Source organism: Pituophis catenifer, unplaced genomic scaffold (assembly GCF_029215685.1).
Source record: "Pituophis catenifer annectens isolate HBS135680 unplaced genomic scaffold, rPitCat1.0.hap2 SCAF_1, whole genome shotgun sequence".
NCBI classification, from domain to species: Eukaryota; Metazoa; Chordata; class Lepidosauria; order Squamata; family Colubridae; genus Pituophis; species Pituophis catenifer.
In genome coordinates, this window is record NW_027256881.1 from 43,788,777 (window position 1) to 43,814,272 (window position 25,496).

General features: G+C 42.4%; 1 protein-coding gene across 1 annotated transcript in view; it reads right to left on the reverse strand.

Annotated features, from left to right (window-relative positions):
- The window catches only part of MTA3 (metastasis associated 1 family member 3), a 131,813-nt gene that overhangs the window by 101,639 nt on the left and 4,678 nt on the right, over positions 1-25,496 (reverse strand). The window contains exons 2-3 of the mRNA XM_070948489.1: positions 15,071-15,138; positions 3,484-3,577 (exon numbers count right to left, since the gene is read on the reverse strand). Of these exons, the coding sequence (XP_070804590.1) occupies positions 3,484-3,577; positions 15,071-15,138 (162 nt within the window). The remainder of the gene's footprint in view (positions 1-3,483; positions 3,578-15,070; positions 15,139-25,496) is intronic.

Below are 25,496 nucleotides of genomic sequence, written 5' to 3' on the forward strand. Positions count from 1 at the left end.
TCATCATCTGAGACGTCCAATTCCCTGGTCTCTCCCTCCTCTGAGAGTGGAGACTGGCTCTTTGGGGAGGGAGCTGGAGAGAATGGTTCAGGGATGGTTGGAAATTCCCCTTGGAATTGAAGGGCCTGGCACTGGCTGGGATTTACAGAGAAGACAAACGCCCCTGAGGATGCATATCTGGACTGCTGCATTCCTGCACATATGCCCTGCCTGATGGCCTCAGTGATAATTGCCTGCGTATTCTCTGGAATTACTGATTCTGCCCCCATCTCTGGGCACAGCCCAGCCACTGTTGGGGTGAAGGTGGCCTCAGGAACAGCTCTGGCACTTTTACAGGGTTGCTTACAAATCCTTCAGTATTTTGCAAGTCTGACATTCAGTCCCATTGCCCTGCATTGTTGGCAGGTAATAATGAGCCTTCTGGAGAAAATTAATCTCCAGCTCCCCCTGGTGACAGGCCCAGAGAATGCAGCCTATTGGACTGGCTTCACTCGTCTCTGAACTCTGACAGTTGGTTGCTTGCCCTGTCAGCTTTGGCACAATTTTTTTCCAGAGCTTTATCTCTGCGCCGCTCATCCTTTTGGGCTGCCTTAGAGCCCTTGCTGGACAGTCCAGCCAAGCTGTGAGCCTTAGATCTGTGCTCACACCTGGCTCCTGTCAAGGCATTTGCCCGGTTAGCTGCTGTTTCTGCAGCACTTGTCCCCATGCTGCTGTCAGCTGCCGCTTTATCCGCCATTTTAGATTGTCACTTTTCGCGCCCTTTTCTCCTCCCTTGGTAAGGGCTCTTAGGGCTTCAGATATCTCTAGGGCTATTGGAGCTCAATGCTCACTTCGAATCTTTAGGAGAGCCCTTGGCTAGCACTAATGGGCAGAAGCCCTTTCCCCTGCCTGCGCATCGTTAGCCTGTGGCTGGCTAAATGGGAGCATGACGCTCCTTGCACCTTTGGCAGAGCAGCTGTGAAATTTGGAATGCTACAGCTCCTTGCCAATTGCAGCAATCATTGGGGCTTATCACAATGGGAGCGCAAAGCTCCGCTCAATGCCGCAGCACAGCTGCTTGAAAGGGAGTGCTACGGTTCCAGGCAATGCCGCTATCCTGGGCCTAACAAGAGCACAAAGCTCCACATCCGTTCCTTGTGCCATTTGTGGCGAGCACAACAGCTCCTGTCACTTCAAAATGTTGGGCGCCGCGGCACAGAGCACGAAGCTCCTGCAATGGCCGCCTGACTTGATCAATGGCGGGAGCACGAAAGCTCCACTATCCGGCCTCCCCGGCTGTTAAAATGGGAGCGTGAAAGCTCAGCTGCTTGGTGGGACGTGCGGGAGCGTGGAAGCTCCGCAATCCAGCTTTCCTAGCTATCAAAATGGGAGCGTGAAAATTCCGCTGCCTCTTGCTGTCTGCAAATGACAATCCTGGGGTTAGCTGTGTGGGAGAAAACCCTGCCAGCTACCCTACCAGCCAAGAGGTCACTGTCTGGTGGCTCGAGCCGAAGCCCTCGCCGCTGAGGTGATCCCAGCGACTCAATCAGATGTTCGGGAGTTAGCTGGGTTACACACTCACGAATTTGAAGTTTTTGATGAAGAAAGGATCCAGGAATGTTCCTGTCAAAAGTTGGGAGAAACTCTTGACACATCTATCCTAGCTGACGGACTGTGTCAAAAGTTGGGAAGCCCTAGCAACAGAGGCGTATCCTAACAGCTCTGACAGACTCAGTCCAATCAGCTAAGCAGACAAGGTCAACCCGTTCCTGGATGCTATCTCCACCACTATGGAGAAATGGCTGTTATGCCAATAAAAAGTATTCATTATTATATTTCTTTTGAACAGTGGCCTCCAGGGGTAAACATAGCATGCCATCAAACAAAGCACATTTTTAAGATCACTACCATTTGAGGAAACAATATTGTAAAACAAACAATCCACATACTAACAGTAGTAATCCACATACTAATAGCAAGAACTCTATGCCTCAGTGTTTTGTGAGCTGCACTATTGCGATTTGTTTCTAGGTGCAATTGAAGGTGTTAGTTAAAGCCCTCTGTGGTTTGGGGCCTTTTTCCCTATATAACCACTTACACCAAATAGAACCTACTTGCCTATGGGAGACTGCAGAAAGTGCTTGCTGCCAATCTTCCCACAGCAAGAGGAGACCTGTAGGCAAATATTTTCTGCAACAGCTTCTTTTCTGTTGAATGCCCTCTCACCGAAGACATTAAAATCACAAGTTTACTCCTGGAATTCTGAAAGCTGTTAAAGATGCGATATTTCAAAAAGCAATCAGGGACTGAGACATTAATAATAAAGATACTGGAGATATGAGACTACTGTAAAGGTTTATGGTGGTATCTTTTGTGCTGTTGATATGATGAATTGTTACTATGTTGGGACATGTTTAATGATTTTGATTTTTAATTATTGAATTATAAATATTGCATTGTCACTCTTGCTTATAAGCGGCTTAATGGCACTCATAATGACTGCAGTGCCATAAAAGCAAGTGTAACTAATAAATAAATCGTAAGCAACAATTATTTCAGAAAAGTGACCACACAGTTCACACGGAACTCTCTCTAATTAATTATTTAATTATTGAGGTTCTAGGCTGCTCACCTTCAGAACAATTCTGGGTGGCTGCACAACTTAAAATAAATATTATGTTAAATAGAATCAACCAAAGGACAACATGATCTCTAACCGTATGACCCCCAATTCACCATAACTAAAACATTGGAATAAATTGAAGTAATGTATGAAACTGCCTACAGTTTCTTGTGTTCTCCACCTTTAGCAATCACAAGCTTTATTCCTACCAGCATCTTCGCAACCTCCTAATGTTTGTCAGATGCAATATGGCAGAAGTATACTGGAAAAAAGGGAAATTGTTCAAAATTTTGCAGAGGCTTATTTAATCTTGATTATATTTTCCCTGGCAATCTCCTCTATTGCACCCCAACTTTGGGGAGACATTTTAAATGAAGAAATCACGAGATGTATGGAATACAAATTAAGGATAAAAAAAAATCATGGAAGCAAAATCTAAGTTAACTAAATTTAAAAGTCAAGATGTTAATCTTTCAGGGTTTCAAACAAAAGAAACCATGAAAAATGTGCTGAATTATTTCACTCTTCTACTGAACTATTAACAATATGAATAAATACAGAAAAAATAATTCTGCACTAAATTATCTAGATCAATCATGCTGTAGCTGAAAAAGGGGAAAAAATAAAACAGCAAATTTATTAGTCCTTAGTTCCAACTCTAATTGCTTGTAAAGATATATTTGATTACTTGTATGAAAATGCAGACAGGCATGAAATTCTGAATGCACATCCCACCAAGGGTAATGGAGTGTTAATAAATTGCATGCATATTCAGTTTCACATGCAGAGTCTAATGAGTTCATATAGACAGACACAAAATATTATTTTAAGAATGCATAATTCATGCTATTTGTTTCTAAATAAAATAAAAAACAACTTACTTGCATGTTTGTCTGCAAGCATAATGAGGCTATTGGAGATGTCTCGTCGTCTGTAAAAGCATACTACTTTTGCTTCCACATTACCACTGGCAGTCTGGAAAATGACAGAATTAATTAATGAAGTACATATTAAAGAGTAAACCTTAACATTCACTATCGACTTTCCACAAAGCCAAAATTCATCTTTTTTAATGTTGGCACATGTGATAAGAGTAATCATGTTGAACCAAAATTGATTTACAGAAGACAGAATAACAGAATTGGAAGGGACTTTGAAAATCTTCTAGTCCAATCCCATGCCCAAGCAGGAAACCTTATATCATTCCAGACAAATTGTTCTTCAATCTCTTCTTAAAAAACTCTAGTGACAAAGCATTCAAAACTTCTGAAGAGAACCCTTAACCTTAGACTCTAGTTTTGCTCTGAGATTGAAAACCTGTTTCTTTATGTAAGGATTAAGCCCAGTTGCCATTATACCTGATACATTTTTCTTGAGGTGTTTATTTGTTACTGTTGCATATAACTCCTTTAAGAGCCTCAAAAAATATCTTTATTTCTGTATTTAATTATTTATGAGGGCAGAGCCTGCTTCTTTGGAAGAACTGCTAAACAACAAGATTGAAATCATCCATCAAAGTAGGACAGGTCAGAAAACCCAAGGATTTCAGGAACAGTACTTATTACTGGAGGGCATCATAGTAACAGAATTTTAAAAGATGTCAGAGTTTCTGTCTTCTTCATCTTATGCCAAACAGAATTAAGGCGGGGTTATTTGGAACTTCTTTCTCATGCTATCTACTTTTTCAGGATTAGGTTGCATACTTCTTCCCTTGACAATCCATTCCTACTATCTTCATCAAGTTACACATATTGTCTTTAAGAGGTCTACTCGTTTTAAAGAGCCAGTTTGGTGTAGGGGTTAAAGACCCTGAATTAGAATGGTGAAATCATGAGTTCTTGGTCTGCTTTCTGCAGAGATATGTCAGGCATTCACTAGGAGTCAACACTGAATCAAAGGCATATGCACACACATTTTATAGCATTGCCTCATAAAGAAGTTTCCAGGCTGTTTTGATAAGTAACAGAAAGATGCTGGGCTCACCTGAAATATAAAGCACTTCTTCCTAACCATTTTCAAAGCCTGCACAGTCCTATTATTCTAGTTAGTTAGTTAGTTAAAACATTTGGACCTTCAATATAAAAGAATCCCATACACTCCTTGTTCTCAGTTTATTATTTAAATACCCTGTTTCCCCGAAAATAAGCCATCCCCTGATAATAAGCCCAATCAGGCTTTTGAGCACATGTACTAAAATAAGCCTCCCCCAAAAAATAAGCCCTCCCTGAACATATTTAAATGCAGAACTGGAAATCAGGTAAGACGGCAAGAGGAGCCCCATCTTGGTCCATGTGCCCAAAATAATAAGACCTCCCCAAAAATAAGGCCAAGTGCTTATTTCGGGGTTCAAAAAAATATAAGACAGGGTCTTATTTTGGGGGAAACCCGGTAGATATAACACAAAATGAAGGAAGGAAGAAACCCTAGTATTTGGTTCTTAATCATATGTGGTATATGATATAGTAATCTATACAGTTCTTTTTCTCCTCCGTGCGCGCACACACACACACACACACACACACAATATTTTATTTTCAAGATTTTGTGAGGCAAAATAGGTTTAGCCAAGGATACCTAGTAACATTGTAATTTAATTTGTTTCATAAAGTCTGCTAATCCTTCTAATCATACTTCATTCACCCTGACCAAGAGTGTGCCCAAAAGACAAAAAAAAAAATAGTTCTGTTTCAAACTTTAAAAAAACTCAACAAGACTTGAAATGTTCCACATGGAAAAGCAATTCTAGTGATGCTTATCACTTTCAAAGTCCGACATGATATAGGGCCAGGTTTTTGGTGGAACCACCCTTCCCTGAGGATATCTGCCTCTTTCACCAGATCAGATAGAGTAGGTACATTCCAGATCTCTGCCCTGAAATGCTGCCATCTATTGGATCTTAGAAGTGTACGTTTTCTGTAACAGCCTCTGCTCTGCAACCTTCTCTTTAAAAGAGAATATTTGTAGCTCAGGGTTCAACTATGGGGTCCTTGGTGCTCTCTGAGCTTGGTGGTTTTCTTATGGACATTTTGCTAGCAAACTAAATAACATCATCAGCACTGCAAAAGACGGCTTGCAAGAAAACCACCAAACTCAGAGAATATCAAGGATCCCGCCTTTCTCCTTGAGATCCAGCAGGCCTTGCCTCTTTTAACTTTTTGGAAGGCTCTATGTTTGGCTCTTCTCCCAACCACTAGAATAGGGAGAGGCTGGAGTCTGAAGACGATGGTGTTGGCTGCAGTGGAGAGGCATGGTTGTGATACCATGTTCTGAGTATTGATTTTCTTATTTTTATGGCAGTGTGGCTTTGTGAGCCACCCAGAGTTGTTGCTGGCCATATGTCTTTTAAATAAATAATAAAAACTCAGAACAAGCCCTTTGTTCATTCACTCTGCAGCACAGGTAACAAGATTTGAAGTCAATATCAGTTCATGAAGCCAACTTTCAGAAAGATTGCTACAATCATCATCGTCAAGCAAAGAATTGGGCAACCTGCCTATCATATTAAATTAAAAATTACTATCAGAAAACAGTATTTACACACATGTATTGCTAATGTGTTGAGTTTGTACTTGCAAAGACTTTAATATAATGTTGGCTTGGGCAGGTTGATAGTTCTGAGATGAACTTTCTGTTGCTCTTCAGTTCTGATGCTAAAATTGCAGTGTATTTAAAACTGCAAAGTCCATAAATTGGTTTGGGTTGTTTGCTGAACTTTGGGTTGTGAATGCATTTTAGACATTTTTTTTGTGCCATGATGCTGCTTAGATTCCACGGTATATCTAAAATTTCAAGACAGCGTTCTGGTGAACTGTTGATATATACCTCATCCTGCTAACTTCCACTGAGTCAGCTCTGGGAGTGGGGACAGAATGAGTGAGAGCTTCCATGGTTTTTTTCCTATACAGAGCTTACATGCAGATTTTGGTCTCATACTGCATGATCGTGTTCAATTAATTTATTGTAAGAGTTATAATTAAGCAGCATGCAGACAGTGCTTGGCTTAAGAATTATGTTTAAAAATTATTTGAAGACAAAACAACAGAAACACAAGTGAAATGGAAACAGTACATTAAATTTTTGTCTATTGCTAATTGACTACTGGCTTAATTAGCTGGCTTCTGTGAATTAACTGCTGGCTAAGGAATGTTGATGAGACAGTCTGCTTTCTTTGTCTAGCTTAGAGTGTTGGCTGAGAACCTCCCCAAAAACATACTTAAAAAATTAAATATTTTTCTTTTTTTGAGAATCTGTAGGTGTTACTACACAATCAATTTTATTGATTGCCAAGTGTAAAGGAAAATGGGTCATAGGAATGGGGCTGATAGTGGGAGAAAGGTTGCAAAGAAGTTAAAAGCTAAAGCTAAATCCCACTTCAGTTTAGGTGATGCTATGATTAGACAGTGGCCAGCTTGCATAAATTAGCTGGGCTACAGGAGTCTTTATTCAATTGTGGGCATTATGGATGGTGCTGCATGAACCACAAAGACATCCAGTTAAACACATTTAATGCTCATTTCAGATGTCATGAGATGTCAATGAACCATGAACCATTATGATTTGCTTAGGTGACTTAGTGCCTGAGAAGATTCAAGTATCTAACGATACCCTTTATATCAGTTCACATCTGAGTGGAAGACAAGTGGCTGCCAATTGTCTAGAGAATGAAGTAAAATTTTCTCTCAGGTCCTCACCAGCACTAACAGAGAAAATGTAGAAGACAGCAATTCATCTTAAGGAAAATGATTTGCTCCAAAAAAGTTAGTCTCTAGTTGTGACTTTGCCATTTCATTATGTTGTTGCCATGGAGAACATCTTCAAATGCTAAAAGCAAGAAAATTACTGGGCATCCTTAGCACTGCCTGCCCAATCCAGGAGTGAGTCCACCTTCCTTGGCCCACCATTACTGGCCAACTGATGAATTGCATTTGTTTTTACTCTGGCAATGAGCTACGCTTGCTACCTCAAAAGGAGAGTGACATGTTTGGGTCCAACAAGAAGAAACCTAGGACAAAAATGGGGCCCTGGCTGCTACTGGTGGCAAAGCATGATTGGCTGTTTGTCATCCAAGGATTTCAGCAGCTACAAAACTCTAATGTCAGGATTTGCTGTCCTTGACTTCCAACTTCCCCTGAAATCTATTCCCTCATAATTTCTAAAAAGCAACCAAGGACTTGTTACCGCTATTCCTCCTCACTCTGTCACTCTGTCAATGAAATGACATGGTCAAAGTGACCTTCTTTGGGTGGCAGAATTCCCTCCTCCACAATTGGGCCTTGCTTCAATCTTTTCCACCAAAATGGCAGGTCACTATTGACACAGGTAAAATCAAGTCTCTTCACCCCCCTTAATCTTAATCTGCCTTCTCTCTTTTCCAATTACTGCTCTACCACCATAGGCTTCTGACGGAGGGTCAAGTGATATTGTGAGTTATGACATTGTTGTATAAATGGCACAAAATACATGAAGACATAACTGATGGCAATTACATAATCTATGCCATTTGCATGATGATGCCATGGAGACAGAAATTACTCTGGTAACTACTGGACCTCTCTCTTTCTCTGAGATTTTTAAAGAACTTCCCCATGGCAAGCCTCAACACAAAATTCCAACTACAGCACTTGGAATGTTTTCAAAGAATCCAACCTCAAATGTCTGAGTTTTGTTCACAGTTTTATTTGGCACTGTATTGAAAAGTACAAAATGCTTTGTATACCCCCATGATTAGAAAAAGTTTCAAACATTTGAAGTTAAAGACAGAAAATCCAAATCGCATTCTTTCATTGCTTTTTAACAGTAACTCAAAATCTATCCATTGGTTTAACTAATGTGATCATAAGACCAATATGTCTCTATATTTGCAAGCAACATACAACTGTGCAGTTTCTCTGACTTATGAATTTGATTTACAAAAGTTGTTTAAAATTACATTATCTTAATCAAATCTTTTCTGTGTTAGACGAGTTATAATTAAATCACTACGTGTTACTATCTCTGGTTGAAATGCCTATTTAATTATTTATCTTGACCAATTGTTTTTGAGGAAATGGAAAAAAAAATTTTTTGTCCATATTTTCCAGTTCCTATTAATTATTGTATTCCTATACATTATAAACTATAAATTAATTCAATTGTGTCTGTGTCCTGTCAGATTTAAATTAAACACATCTTTCTTTGAATCAATGGTACTTTAACATGTAGGAAATATTGGCTGAAAATTAATACAGAAGCAATGATTTTTGAGAAAACTATTAAAGAGTTTCATTCAAGCCCATTCCCTATAAATTGCAACAGACAGAAATTTTATTTTGTTCATTGACCATTAAAAATATATTCAGTAAAACAAAGAAAAATTAATTCCTAACATTAGTGATTAAAGGCAACCATTTGTGGGTGAAGCTTGCACATGATGTAGCAAAAGTTTGCTATTTTTAGAAAGATAGACATATCCTTTCTATCTAATATAAATAATTATTAAATATAAATAATGGAAATAAAAATTATTGAAGTGCTCTGGAAATTTAGATTAAAAGTCATAATCAACTGAATGTTATTGTAAAACCTTATATACAGAAGGACATAATATTTCTATACCACCAGAGTTTTTTTTTTTTTTTTTTTTTAAATTTGATTTATATGCCGCCCTTCTCCGGAGACTCAGGGCGGCTTACAATGCTTTAAGCAATAGAGTTACAGAGGCAGTGTCAAGTTTCACAAGAGATTTTTCCAAAACAGATGTGGGGGAAACACTGAATCAAGTTAAAGTTCCCCTGAATTTGGGAATTGTAATCTGATTATAAGGCTGACACTGGAAATAAAATTTGACAATTATAAATATGTTGTAAGACAAAGCAGCAATTCCTGTTTGGCCTTCTATGTCTAAACTCTTTTGCCTTAACTGATCTAGTTTGATATGAAGGTCACATCACTGGTAATTTGGGATAACTGTTTCCCAAGAAAAATTGAAGTTGTCTACCAGTATTAAGTCAATTCACCAGGATTGTGGTATAATATTAGCTAGCAGGTAAATATATTTATCCAGAGACTAAATTCAGGTTTACTCCTAAAAGTGCTCTTTGAAAGTGCTGCCTTTGGGTAATCTGAAGGATACTTCTCAAAATTTTTGTTTGAATTCTTTGTAAGGCAATCTTACTGCTATACTCCTTACTGAGTCCCTTATAGCAGTTGTGTTCAGACTCTGGCTGTAAACATTTTAATTGTAACAAACTGTGCTCCTGTGACAAAATAAGTTTCAATAGCTAAGGCAGATATCTGTGCATTCAGAGATACTTACCGTATTTTCCGGCGTATAAGACGACTGGGCGTATAAGACGACCCCTGACTTTTCCTGTTAAAATATAGGGTTTGGGCTATACTCGCCGTATAAGACTGCCCCTCTTCCAACGCACACCAAATAAAAATTAAAAAACATCAACTGGCTCACCCACAATGTAAAAACAGCTGTGCTAGACCCAAAATGGCCCCTGAAACAAGCAGGAACCTCACACAGCCACAAAAAAGCCCCCCAAAAAACTACTTTCACACTTTACACACACACAACACAACACAACACAACACAATACAACTGGCTCACCCACAATGTAAAAGCAGCTGTGCTAGACCCAAAATTGCCCCTGCAACAAGCAGGAACCTCACACAGCCACAAAAAGCCCAAAAAACAACTTTCACACTTTACACACACACACACAACACAACAGGCTCACCCACAATGTAAAAGCAGCTGTGCTAGACTCAAAATGGCCCCTGCAACAAGCAGGAACCTCACACAGCCACAAAAAGCCCAAAAAAACAACTTTCACACTTTACACACACAAAATTCCACATACAGCTTTGTGAGATTTTGTGTGTTTGTGTAGTTAGAGTGAAACACTACAGAAACACACTAAATCTCAGAAAGCTGCACAAATATTACTTTATTTTATTTTATTTTTATTTTTATATGAAAGCTAAATTTAAAACTTCCTAAACTTTAAATGGCTAGGTCTAAAAAAGAAGAACTAAAAAAACCCCAATTGACTATTTTTTTTAAAGCTCCCAAAGGGGAAAAAAACTTACCCAATAGAACAGGGGTCTCCAATCTTGGCAACTTTAAGACTTGTAGACTTCAACTCCCAGAATTCCTCAGCCAGCTTTGTTTTGCTGGCTGAGGAATTCTGGGAGTTGAAGTCCACAACTCCTGCCTGCATGATTGCAGGCAGGGAGTGGCTTGCTGATGGAATGGATTCAGGCAAGCGAAGCAAGGCAAGCGTTGCGATTAGCAGCTAAGGTAAGCAAGCTGGAGGGGGAAAACTTTTCCTTTTACAGGGCTCTGGGCTCTGGGCATCCCAGCTGAGTTGCCTGATTAGCAGGCAACGCAGCTGGGATCGTCAGAGCTTGGATCGATGGCTCTGGCGATCCCAGCTGCGTTGCCTGATCGGCAGGCAACTCAGCTGGGATCGTCAGAGCTTGCAGAGCCACGTAAAAAGAAAAAAGTTTTTTCCTTTAACATGGCTCTGGCATCCCAGCTGAGTTGCCTGATTAGCAAGCAAAGCTGGGATCGTCAGAGCTTCGATCGCCAGAGCCATTTAAGGCTCGTCAGAGTCTTTTGGTTACAGGAGCCTGGTTACGGGAGAACGACACCCGGCGTATAAGACGACCCCCGACTTTTGAGAAGATTTTCATGTGTTAAAAAGTCGTCTTATACGCCGGAAAATACGGTAATCCAGGTGGGCAATCCTGCTTCCTAAATCTTGAGAAAATATTCCAAAATGTTTTATTTAAAAATCTTAACCTGCTCAATTGACTGCCGCTCTAATTTCCAGCATTTCTATTTCAGGCTTTTAGAAAAAATGAGAATCTTGATCTTGGAATAATTTATTATTAATTTTACCTCAGTACTATATTGTGTAAGTGATAAATTTTAAAGCCAGTGGAACTCGATAACAGAATTACTACATCATCAGTATACAATAGTAAATTGGTATGTCTATATGGGCTAATCTGGGAGAATGGAAAGTAAGAGTTACTTAAGAGAAGAACCTAGGAGTTTATAAAATAAATAATACACTGTCTAATTCCCCTCCTGACTTATATTTCCTTAATGACATGTCCTTGGTTACTGCACCTGACCATCAATCTAATGTTTTCATGAACTTCAAAGAGCAGCAAAAACATACATTTGTCTCTATTGTGTATTTAAATGTATACTGCAGTTTAGATTTAGACACTGTGTTGAAAGCTGACCTAAAGTAAATATATGCTACATGAAGGGAATGTCCACATTTGTGGATATACCATATATTTCAGAGTATAAGATGCACCTTTTTATCCCCAAAAAGAGAGTAAAAATCTGGGTGCATCTTATAGTCCGAATGTAGCCCTGCCCACCTGTCGGCCCCCACCCTTTGGACATTTTCGGGCAGTTCCAGGCGGTGGGGATCTGGGTCGGGGCACAGCCTGAGGAACAAACCTCTTCGGGGTGGTCAGGGGAGGGGGAAATCTGCCCGGCAGCTTCGGGGAGGGCAGCTCAGGGCAGACAATGGTTGCGATGACTTCACTCCCCAACAATGTGAGGAGCCACCTAAGCCGCCTAAGCCCTCTCCGCACACAGGAGCCGAGCCGAATGGGACCCCCTAAAGTGAAACATTCCTTTCCAGCCACCGTTGCCCATTGACCGAATTCCCCAATCCAATTCTCAGAGTCGTGTTTCAGGTGGCGGCCAGTTCCTCTGTAATGTGCAGCGGGGAACCGGGAACCGTTTTGGATTCGGGGAGGGGATTGCAGCGCTGCCACCTGAAAATGCTTTCTTCCCATTGCACATTGCAGAGCTGCATGCCCTCATCCTGCTTCTCGATTCCAAAGGAAAGCATTTTCGGGCGGCAGACCCACAATTCTCTTCCCGATTACAAACATGGGGTGTCCAGAGGCAAATAAAGTTCATCGCGTTTCAGGTGGTGGATTTGGCCAGGAGGAAAGAGAAGGTGAGTCTGCTGAGCTGCCCACTGGGCAGCCAGAGGGGTGACCAGCTGCGAATCGCGGGGCCCGACTTGCTCCCCGAAGCTGCCAGACAGATTTCCCCCCCACAACCGTCCCAAAGAGGTTTGTTCCTCAGGCTGTGCTCTGACCCTCCCCCCAGAGCATGCGAGGGGTTTCTTTGGGGGAAAGCGAGTAGTCCCTGAGGATCGCAGGAGCACCCTGATAAGTTTTCTGGAAAAGAACTTATCAGTAATCAATGCCCTTTTTCCCAGCCAAGTCTCTGAGGCACCTCTCGCTTGCAGGAGGAGGAGGAGGGCAGAGTAAAGCAGCGCCACCTTAAATGCTGGTAGGTAGAGGTAGAATTCTTTTTTTTTTGTTTTCCTCCCCCAAAATTAAGGTGTGTCTTATACTCCGGTGCGTCTTATACTCTGAAAAATACGGCATATCAGCCTGGATTAAACCCAACCTGTTCACCCATCCTCTAGCCTTGCACTGCAACTAGCTCCCAACGCCACAGTGCAAAGCCTCAGCTACTCTTGCCACTCTGCGTTCTGCAAGTCCTGCCACATCCAGCTGACCGCTATTTTCTTACCTCTGTTGACAAGGCATCCCCAGCCTAACCCTATGCAAGGCAGCTGCTGGCCAGACCAGGTGAAACACTTATGCTGTTTTCCAAATAGTACACACTGTTCATGCTATGTTTTATAACATAGCAACTTTCCAAAGCATTGCAAGAACAGTGTTTGGACTTTGTACTGTGGTGCTGAAGTAGCTGGTCACAGTGCAGGGCTTGAGGCAGCATTCCTTGTGGTGGTGGCACTGGGACTGAAATAGAGGTCCAGGGCAGTGGCGGCTGTCAGACTGCTAAAGACCCTGCACCTCTACTTCAGCCTCAGCACCACTGCCATCGAAGAATAGGTTAGGCAAAAGGAGAGAGATGGAGGGAGAGAGATTGATGGGGAGAGTTGTAAGAGGAGGCAGAATAGGCAGTTCCTTACTCTATTGAGATTGGGGAGGGACCAAATTGGGAATTGGTCTTGGATTGGGGTTGGCCCTTGCCTAACAGCCAGTGGGGTTTAATTAACAATGGTAACAAGGACTGCTGGATTGCCATCACTAAGCAATGCGATCATATGACATTGCGCTTTATGACCATTTCGCTTAGCGATAGAGATTCTGGTCCCAATTGCTATCATAACCCAAGGACTACCTGTAGTTAGGAGTTACTCTATATCAGTGGGTGGGGTTTTCCCAGATATTACCAATTCATAAAACTCAGATCAGTTTTGGTTATAAAAACAATCATTTCCTTGGACTGCTTTGTCATCTTGGTGATTACTTTCCATTTTCCTTACCTTAATTTACCCAACACCTCTTATCATGATTACTGCCTTTCATTGGTTCTCACGCATTAATTCTGCAACTAGATTTCATCTGGAACAACTTTCTAGCTTGTCTACACCATAGTAGTCACAAGATTATGTACAGCAGAATTAATAACATCCCCATGTTATTTAATATTCCTTCTTTGATTTATACCCTTCCTTATATATTTACAACTATAAACTATACCAGTGATGGCTAACCTTTTTGCCATTGCGCACCAGGAGAGGGGGGGACGGGGGATGGTCGCACGCGCCCACACCGATAATTCTATGTGCCCTGTCCTGTGGATGTGCGCCTAACACCCACCCATCCCACTCCTGGCACGTGATGACCCGGTAGACCCATTTTTCTTTCTTATCTGGTTCCAGATCCTCTCTATTTATCTGGGAAGGGAGAAAACAGCCTTTCCCACTCCCTCGGAGGCCCTCCAAAGGCCTGAAACGGCCCATTTCCCAACTCCCAGTGGAACAGAAAGTGACTTTTTTGCTGTCCCCAGCCTCCAGAGACTCCTGGAGTCTGGGGACAGCAAAAAAGTCACTTTCTGCCCCACCAGGAATTGGGAAATGGGCCGTTTCAGGCCTTTGGAGGGCCTCCGAGGGAGTGGGAAAGGCTGTTTTCGCCCTCCACAGATGCATAGAGAGGATCTGGAACCAGGTAAGAAAGAAAAACGGGCTTTCCCCATGCCTCCCCACAAGCCCTCCAGAGTCAGAAAACGGCCTGTTTCCCTACTTCTGGTGGGCACAGAAGGCCTGAAAATCAGCTGGCCGGCACATGCCAGAGCTGAGCTGGCGTGCCCACTGATATGACTACGCGTGCCCCCTGTGGCATGCGTGCCATAGGTTCGCCATCACGGAACTATACAATAAATATATAAGCATAAAATAATTAATAAAATACAGTTAAAATTATAAATAGGAAAAAACCCTAATGTATTTATTTTTAAAAAGTGCTAATTGAAAAGATATTTCTTAATTCTTTTTAGGCAGAAAATGATCAAACATAATACATTTTCTAAGGAAATCCGTTCTTTAGTTTGAGAGCAATGAAGAAACTATCTCCCAAAGAGTAAGTTATAGTTTATTTTTGAAATTCCTAAACATCATATACCTTGTTAAGTTCTTCTATTCGCCTGATAAGATATGGATTGCTTGAAGAATTTTCAAAATAAACATAATCTGTAAAAAAAAAAAGAAATAAATTTAAAGTTCTTCAAAAAGCAGTATTAAAACAAAATAAAAAAAATCAGATGATCCATATTAAAGTTCAAGTACGCACTGCTCTTATTTCTACAATGAAAACATGTGGTCTTATTTTATTTCAAAAAATTTATAGTTTATAAATTTTCTTTGGTTAGGCCTAACCAAAGAAAACATCATTAATCATTCTATCAACAATGACTGGCATTCCATTAAAATATCAATTTCAAAAATTTTGTTCCCATATTACATCAATTCTCAAATAATTATTTTTTTAACAATGAAGTTAATTAATCAGGTGCTAACAAATTTATTACATGAGCGACATAAAATTAGGTAGGTGTATAATGGCTTTCCACCAAATAAGGCCTGAAAATGGCAATTTCTAACTAACTTATAAAGTTAGAGGTTCAGAAAAAAATATATCGTTACATAGCACAAAATTGAATTTCATGTTAATATGTTTAATATGTTAGCCTTCCAAAACATAAATTCTTCAGTAGTATTTCAAACATTAGTACAATAAACTTTCACTGTAGGATAAACCATTATTTAGCCACTTATTGGAGGAAGAGACATCTGCTAAAGCAAAATAGTTTATCAAATGCATCTGAGATTTACATCAATGTGAATTATAGGCCTTTATTGTAATAATTAAGTATATTTTTGCAAGAGCTTCAAAAACCATTGTGTTTTGGATCAAGACTGTAGCTTTTCATTCCAAAATATGGTTGATAATTAATCCAATCCAATAATAAGGCTTTTTTTTCTGAATAGCATATACTATAAAGAACCACAGAGTTGTGAAGTATCTTGGACACAATCCATCCGGCCACCATAATATGCATGCAAGAATCTTGTGAGTATAAGATAGTTGATAAATGCCTCTCAAGTGCCTGCTTTAATAACTGCTTCCTTATATAACTGTAGCAAAGGAGAACCATCCAATCCAGTCAGTTCCATTGTTGATTATCCTTGGGAAGATTCTCCCAAAATTTTATCAAAATCTGCTTATTTTCAATTTCCACAACTGATTTGCCTTTTTTTCTAGAGCAAAAGATAGTAATTCTCTTCTATATGACAAGGTTAAGAATTTAAAGGCCAATTTTATGTACCCCTCCCCCTTTAATCTTCAAATTAAATTTTAGGGCTGGATAGTGCTTAAATTCAAAAGAAAAAATATATTTTGAACTAAGTGTAGACCACATTGCTTCTCTACAGCTCCTTAAAACAGCTCTGCCACAGCTGACATTTATTAGTCTTGGGGAAAACAGTTTAAAGAAGTGAAGTAACAATAAGGAAGATGTTAAGAAATGCTTGTGATCCTTTATGAGAGCTACACTCAGGAATGGAGAATTCATAATCTATGTCAGGGTAACCCCATCCAGGGATTCTTGGAAGTATTGGTCTATTCTATAACCCTCTTAGAGCCTGTGGGAGGGTTATAGAACAATTGTAAATTGCAATCCAATTTATATGAAAAATCATTTACTATGGGAGTCTGAAATAATTAATAATAGTTTATAGGGAGAGTTCAGTAGGACTGCTTCCTGTAAAATTGTTTGAAAGCGGACTGAAAAGAGATTTGTAGGCCACTATATAGATGTCTATCCAGAGTAATCAATAAAAGTTAATCACTAATGCACAATGGAATTTAAAAGCGTAAGAAAATCAGAACTCATTTCAATTTCAAACATACTTGCTCATAAATAAGTTCCCGTAACTTCAAGGGAATTTTCTTTGGATGGAACTGCATCCACAATATATTAGTAAAAAATCTGCAGCATTAAACCAATGCATCCAATCAAGCTCTCTGGAAAACGAACGTTGTCTTACCTGAACATTCCTTCTCTGCGCGCTGATGGAAAATCCAAATTATGGGGTAGTTCCTCAGTTTGATTGCTTGACTGGGTGAATGTTTCTTTAAGAAACATCCTTGGCCACTCCTCCCCTGCTTGGCTAAGCTCCAGTTCATTCGCGAGGTCAACAGAAGACGGTGCTGTTACGAAACAAACAATCATAGACACAAAGGTAGAGTAGTCCTGGCTATCAGCAGCCGAAGGGATGGGTTGGATTCTCCATCAGCGCGCAGAGAAGGAACGTTCAGGTAAGACAACGTTCGTTCTCCAGCGCGCTGCTTGGAGAATCCAAATTATGGGATATACCCAAGCTAGTCAGAAATAGGGTGGGAGGCTGCGTCATCCCGGGACGGAACATCCAGGACAGACTGTAGCACTCGACGACCAAATGAAGCTTTAGCCGAAGCAAAGGAGTCAATTTTGTAATGCCTAACAAAAGGTGTCAAGGTAGTCCATGTTGCGGCCCTACAAATGTCAAGGATGGATGCCTGAGTAGCCCAAGCTGCTGAGGTGGCAGCGCTACGGGTAGAGTGAGGGAGGATCCTTCCTGGCAGAGGAGCCCTCCTGGAGCGGTACGCTGTGACGATGCAGGCCTTGATCCAACGACCAATCGTGGATGGTGAAACTTTCATGCCCAAGGTGGACGGATTGAAGGACAGGAACAAGGCTTCGGATTTACGTAAGGAAGCAGTCCTTTTTATGTACCGATGGAGGGCTCTCTTCACGTCCAAGGTATGCCATTGTTGTTCAAGATGATGGCTAGGAGATGGACAAAAGTCAGGCAGAATCAACTCTTGGGCACGGTGGTATGGCGAGTTTACCTTGGGTAGGAAAGAAGGATCTGTACGAAGCACCACCTTGTTGGGATAGAAAACACAAAGGTCAGGTCGTACCGACAGCGCCAACAGCTCGGAAACTCGTCTCGCTGAAGTGATCGCCACTAAGAAGGCAACCTTCAGAGTCAGAAATCGAAGAGAAATAGAAGCCAGAGGCTCAAAGGGTGGTGACATGAGGGCCGATAGAACCAATGGCAAGTCCCAAGTTGGGTACCGATGGATAGTAGGAGGTCGGAGATTTGATGCCCCCCGTAAGAATGTCCATATACGAGGATTCTGGGTTAAGGGTCGATCGTCCACAGGAGACAGAACCGTGCTGAGAGCCGCCACCTGACGCCTCAGGGTATTAGGGGCAAGGCCCCGGTCCAAACCCACTTGTAGGAATACAAGGACATCAGAAGGAGATGCCGTGGTAGGGTCCTGATGAGACTTGGCACACCAGGCGCAAAAGGCACGCCATGTGGCGTCGTAAATATGATTCGTTGATGCGCGCCTGGCCGACTGCATAGTGTGGATCACGCAAGCCGGGATGTTGTCCTTCGTCAGACGGATCCTTTCAAACGCCAGACGGTCAACTGCAACCACTGAGGGTCTGGGTGCAGTATGACCCCCTGGCTGAGAGATATCCGGTCGTTGGGAATGTGCCAAGGACGGTCCACCGAGACTCTGGAGGTCTGCGTACCAGGAGCGACGAGGCCAATTGGGGGCGACTAGGATGAGATCCGCCTTCTCCTCCAACAGCTTGCGAATTACACGAGGAATGAGAGGCAGAGGGGGAAAGGCATAGAGCAGGCCGAGAGGCCACTTGCTGCGGAGTGCATCGCAACCTTCTGCTCCGGGGCAGGGGAACCGGGAGAAGAACCGGGGAAGGTGGGCGTTCAGGTGTGTCGCAAACAGGTCGACTGTTGGAAGGCCGAATCGGTGCGATAGATCTCTGAACAAGGCCGGATCTAGGCGCCACTCCGCCTGATCTATTTGAGTCCGGCTGAGCCAATCTGCCGTGACGTTTTCGACTCCGGATATGTGTTCGGCTGTTAGGGAGAGAACGGTCTTCTCCGCCCAAAGGAGCATTCTCGTCGCCTCCTCCATCAGCTGTCTGGAGCGAGTGCCCCCTTCTCTGTTGATGTGGGCTTTCGTTGATGTATTGTCCGTTAGGACTAGAACATGACACCCTTTCACAGATGTTCTGAAGTGACGGAGAGCGAGATGGACTGCTCGTAGTTCCAGCCAATTGATGTCGTGCCGTAAGTCCCGACTGGACCAGCGGTCCTGACCAACCGATGACTGCAGATGGGCGCCCCAGCCAAACTGACTCGCGTCCGTCGTCAGGAGCAGCCGACTGGGTTCCAGAAAGAAGGAGCCCTTCCCTATGGACTGAGAAGTCCACCATTTGAGAGATAACCGTACCGTAGTTGGCAGGACGGTGATGTTCGAGCACGCCCGGCGGGACCTCTGATAGGGCAGGAGGAACCATTGCAGAGGACGACTGTGAAGATGAGCCCACGGGACAATCGAGATGCACGAAATTAGTTTGCCGAGTAGTTGGGACAAGGTGATCAGAGGAACAGATCTGAGAGAAAGAACCTTGGTCACCAATGATTGAATGCTGAGAATCCTGTCGGGGGATAGGAAAACCCGACAACTGACAGAGTCTATGAGAGCACCTAGGTGGAGGATGCGAGTGCTGGCGAGAGCTGACTTTTGACGAGGTTCAGGGAGAACCCGTGCTGCTGTAGAACACAAGAAACAGCTCTCAGATCCACGACAGTCTGATGGCGAGAGGCTGATAGAATGATGATGTCGTCTAGATAGCACATGAGTCGGATGGGAACCTGTCGCAGAGATGCCGCCAAGGTCGCCAGCAGCTTCGTGAAGGTCCGAGGGGCGGACGAGAGGCCAAACGGCATGGCCCGATACTGGAAGTGCCTGTTGGCATAGGCAAATCGAAGAAACCGTTGATGGGAAGGACGGATCGGGACATGCAGGTAAGCCTCCTTGAGATCAATGGATGTCATAAAGTCGCCCCGTCGGATGCCTTGCAGGATCGATTTGAGCGACTGCATTTTGAAATGGTGGTATCTGACGAACTTGTTCAATGCTTTCAGGTCTAAAATCCCTCTCCAGTCCCCGGAGGACTTGGGAACGAGAAAAAGGTGCGAGTAGAACCCCGATCCCCGTTGCTCTATCGGCACTGGTTCGATAGCGCAGATGTCTAGCAGATGTTGTATCTCTGCGTCCATTAACGCCCTCTTCTCTGGATTGCTCGGAAGAGGGCACCGAAGGAAGTGGCTCGGAGGGCTGGAGAGGAAGTCCAAGGTGAGGCCGAACCTCACAGTCTGAAGAACACAAGCATCTGTTTTAGAAGAAACCCATTGGGGTAAGAAGTGAAGAAGACGACCTCCAATGGGAAGGTCTGTGGTATAGTCACTTGCCTCGTCTGAAGGGACGGTTGGAAGCCCCACGATATTGGCGTCTGGTATTGGTTTGACCCCTGCCCCTATCGCGGTAGGTAGGCCGGTCAGATACTCGATCTCCTCCATGAGAATATTGTCTGGGAAAATAGGACCCACTGGGCCCGGAGTCAGTCCGAAAGGGCTGCCTGTGGGAATAAGGAGCAAATCTCCTGTCATGACGCCTATGAGAGGATGGCATAATTTTACGTTTATCCTTATCCTCCACAAGTATGGGGTCTAAGGCCTCTCCAAAGAGAAGTGAACCCTTGTATGGAGCAGATGCCAGCTTCCACTTTGACTTGAGGTCAGCCCTCCAGTGGCGGAGCCAAAGGAGGCGCCAAGAGGTGACGTTGGAGACAAGAGCTCGTGAAGAGAACTTAGCTGCATTCAAAGATGCGTCTGCACAGTACTCGGTAGCGGCCACGATTTTATTAATATCGTGGTGGAGTCTGCTGTCGTCTGGCGGTAGCCGTTCCTGTAATTGGTGCAACCACATAATGGACGCGCAAGCAAAAAATGAAGTTGAAGTCGCTGACCTGATGGCCCAGGCAGCCGCTTGATGCGTTTTACGGAGAGAAAGCTCAGTTTTCCTATCCTCAGCCTTGAGACCATCCAGAATATCATTGGAGATTACAGACGAAGACGTCAACTGGGCCACAGGTGCATCCACAGATGGCAATTGAATTAGATTTTGCAAGGTGGGATTAGAGCAGTACAACCGCTTGTCAAGTCCAGTAGGAGCAGAAATGTAAGCTGGTTGGGACCATGATCTTTGAACCACATCCGAGAATAATTCCGGACATGGTATGAAATCCTCATCCGGTTTTTGCAATTGGAAGAGATCACCATGAGGATTTAGGTCAGACTGTTGAGACGGCTGGGAAGATGATACCCCCATGTTGGTGGTAACCTTAGCCTTGTGGAGCAAGGACTTAAACATGGAGGGGCGGAAAAGTCCTGTGAAGGAAGGCTTTTCCAGTTGCAGGTCCTCGTCATCAGACAACTCCCCCTCTTCAAGCTCCTCATCCTCCCATGGAGAATCCTCGGTCAGAAGGGATTCAGGACAGTGGAAATGGGAACGACGAAGGTCACCATACATTGGATCCCCGGTATGGGCAGCAAAGGCAGGAGCCTAAGACCCCTGGATAGGAGCCGAAGCCAGGATACGAGACATGGTTTGAGATACGAGGTCCTGGATGTCACAAGACAGAGCAGGCTGAAGAGGTTCCGAAGGGCGAAGGCCAGCAGCCGTAGGTGTGTATGTAGCCTCAGGGGCAGACCGGCCAGGAGGCTTGTTGACTTGAGCACCTGGACCTGGAACCACGGAAGGAAAGGCGGCTTCTCTAAGATGTTGGACATCAGGACACCCTTGTACAACCAGAGGATGATCCTGAGTCAATGGGGCAGGCCTGTCAGGAGACATCTGTCTATGAGTAGACCGGGCCCTTTGCTGGGCGAGAAGGTATTGTTTTTCAAAGGCCTTACGTTTGCGTTCCTCTGCCTTGTCAGCTGCAGAAGAACGGGTGGCAGGGCGGGGACTGGCGGATCTAGCCCTGACATCATGATGCTTGGTAGTTTTGGCCGGAGCTTTTGACCTCAGGTGGGCTGTAGGCCTGATCTATTTCCGATGAAATGTCAGACTCAGCCATAGCGAGGATGCAGCCAGGTAAGTTGAGTGAAAAATTAAAGTTGATTAATCAAGTTGATTAATTAAATTGATGAATTAAACTTGATGAATTTGATCAAATGAACTAATTTGAAATTGTTTTCTTTTCTTTTCTTTTCTTTTTTATGAACAGGAACAACAACAGGAGACAGCCAAGTAGTATGGAGGAATGGCAAAAGGGATCAGTAATGCAATTGGCCAAGGAGGTGTCAAAACACCCAAAGCCGCTTTGCACTAGAGCAGAAAAAAAGGGCTGCTTCAGTTCATGCAGAAACATTGCCCTAGATGAGGAACGGGCAGCACATCAACTGGAAATGCCGGACCGTTTAATGGCGGGAAGCAGCAGGCAATTCAAAATGGCGCGCGGCCCGAATGCAGCCACCGAGCACCGTTGAAATAAATGCTGAGGGAAGCTGTCAATCAAGGCAAAAAGGCGCGCGGCTCGGATTAGCCGCCGAGCGCCGTTAACTTGAGGCAGATGACAGTAACCGAAGGCGAGGAGTAGGATCGCCCATTTTAGCCTCCCAGCCCGTTAATTTGACAGAAAAGGGCGAAGCAATGCTGTAGGGGTTTGCAGAAGCGATGTAGGGACCCCCTGCCGCCACTTTATAGTTGGAGCGGTGTGGAAGGCGGAGGTGGGAATTCCGGCAATCCGGATCCCAACGCAGCGCCGGCGGCTATTTTAAATCACTCGGAGTTGCCTGGGTGGTAGTGCTCCGAGGAATAAGGCAGGTTTAGCAAACGGAGGGGAGATCCCCTGGAAGGAGACCCAGGTCTAACTCACCCTCCGCCGCAATACAGAGACCAGACAGTCCGATAAACAACAGATGACAGTCAGTGAATCCACACCGCTCAGAATCAAGAAGAATAGTTGGAAAATCCAAATAATAGGAAGTTCTTCAGCTAATTGCTAGAGCCAAGGAAAAACCCAGTCTCTTGCTTGACTGAGTGAATAAACTGGAGCTTAGCCAAGCAGGGGAGGAGTGGCCAAGGACGTTTCTTAAAGAAACATTCACCCAGTCAAGCAATCAAACTGAGGAACTACCCCATAATTTGGATTCTCCAAGCAGCGCGCTGGAGAAAATGTCTTTCTTTCAATGTACAATTATTTATATTTTTGTTCAGTATGAACATTACTATACTAATGTATGTTCAAGTTGCGAACTTTTGTCAATACAACAAACCTGCCTGAACATGAAGGAGGGAAAGTAAATTGGGAGAAGGAAGCGAAGGGTCAGCTTCCAGAACAACAAATATGGATGCAGTGGGCCAGAAACCAACCCCAGCCACACTCTTCCACCCTATGGTTTTTATGTTGTGGTTTTTAATGCTGTAAGATGCCCAGAATCATCTATGAGTTGAGCGGCCAAATAAGTTGGAAGAGGCATCCTTTCATGGAATATGAAAGGAATATGTGGAATATGGGACTGACAGATATTAATAGTCATTTTCAGTTCTTACCAAATATTTGTATGTTAATTAATCATGCAGTAGTTGATGAAAATGGAGGGAGGCCAACATGGATTTGACTATGAAGCTAAACTGATATCTGAATCCTTTTCATCATTTTTCACCTCTACCCAATTCTGCATTTTCAGGAGAGCTTTAAAGTACCCTTTATGATACAGCTATTTCTTAGGATGACACTACAAGACATCCTGGTCTCCAACATGCCTGCAAATTTTTGGCACCCACTACATTTATACTCTCATGTGTTTATTTTTATTTAATCTTAAAATAGTGGGAATCTAGAATGCTAGGTAAGTTACCGTGTATACTGAGTATATAGTCAGATATACACTGCATTTTTCACATTACTGTATTCCCTACAGATCACAGGAGCATTAATATAAATAAAACAGTAGTTAACTGCAATCGAGTTCTATTCAGAACTGTGTGCAACTACCATAAAAATCACAGCCGATTGTGTGAGTGGGGTATCCTGAGGAGCTACTTAGTGTAGTGGGCAGCAACCTCATATACCTTTTGGTATATATGGTTTTTTTATTTTATTTCATTTTATTTAGCAGTTTGTATGCTATCACAATCAACAAAATAATTCTAGGTATTTACTGGGTGAAATAACCCGGTCTCAATATTCCAAGTATGCCCACAAATGTAGGAAAGATTCCTGTTCGACATGTTCTCTTAAACACAATATCCTTATTCGTTAGTAAGTGGCACGAAGGATTACAATTATAATTTCACTTCATTTCCTAAATGCCACCCTTTGATGATATAGCCAATGTAAAAGACAACGTGAGAGCATACAAAACACTTCATTTAGAAAAGTTGTATACATGATGAACTTTGAAAAAACGTCTAATTCTGAATATGAATCTACTACTTTATGTATTTTGGAGATTTCAATTCATTTCAGAGCTATTCCAAACTCTAGATAAAGTGCTCAAAATTCCACTACACATTCAAAGTAACAGTTCCATTTTATGAAATTTCACACAAAATGTCTTGAAATGATTTGTACATCCCCATTAAACAGCACAAACTGCATACTGGACCAATTAGACAACACACTTTTACAAATAGAAAGCAAGAGAACGTTTTGGGGCACCAATATGGCTTACAAGCTAATATACTTTGTTCAAAATTTGGCCAAGTAATGATTCTAATTCCTTGTTCCTATTGACATGATGTGCAAAGGTACAATTACCCAATTGCCCAAAGCAATAATCTAACAGCAAGCATTAAGTAGCCATACTACCTCCTCCTTTCCATTCTCCCACACCTTAAAGAAGCTTGAGGCATGATTGCAGGCCTCCTGGTACATCAAAAGATAAAAGGTGCAGGAGGTAAAAAGCTCCTTAAGATGAAAAACAAAAGCATTTATTTTCCAGGATTGAGAAAAGTCTTAACAATCCTTCTCACAGCTTTCAGGAGAAAGCAAAATAGTATCCTGGTTTCCTGTATTCAGAGAAGACAACCAAAACTTGTATTTCATTTGGATAGATATACATTGCTTTGCTTCAGTCCATTCTAAACTGAATTCACTTATAATTCAGAGGAGAGAAGGAATTATTAAAAGCCACCTAATTCATCTAAAGCTAAGATAAGGCTAGGTTAAATTAAACATATTACTCTACTGTGGCAAACTCAGTTTTTTTATGACATTCTGAAATAAGGGTATTTATTGCTATATAAATACCTTGTAATTGCACATCTTTTCACCAGCTTTTTTGATCTAAGTTGAAATTCTAAGCCAGTGCAAATATACAAAAAATTAAATAGGGCACAATCCTGAACTGAACTAATTTTGGCCATCAATATTAAAACTTTTATTTCCAAATCCTTTCTTCTGATTTTCATAAAGCAGGGCATTATTTCCATTAGGAAACAAACAAACATTCAATCCTTTACCACTATTAGATGTAATACAGCCTGCTTAAAGACTGTACTAGAACATTTAAATGAATTTTATGAAGATATGCAGAAATACAACATATAAAAAGAAAGAATACTGGCATTTTTGGCAGAGATCAGAGTAAAATATTAAACTAATAAATTA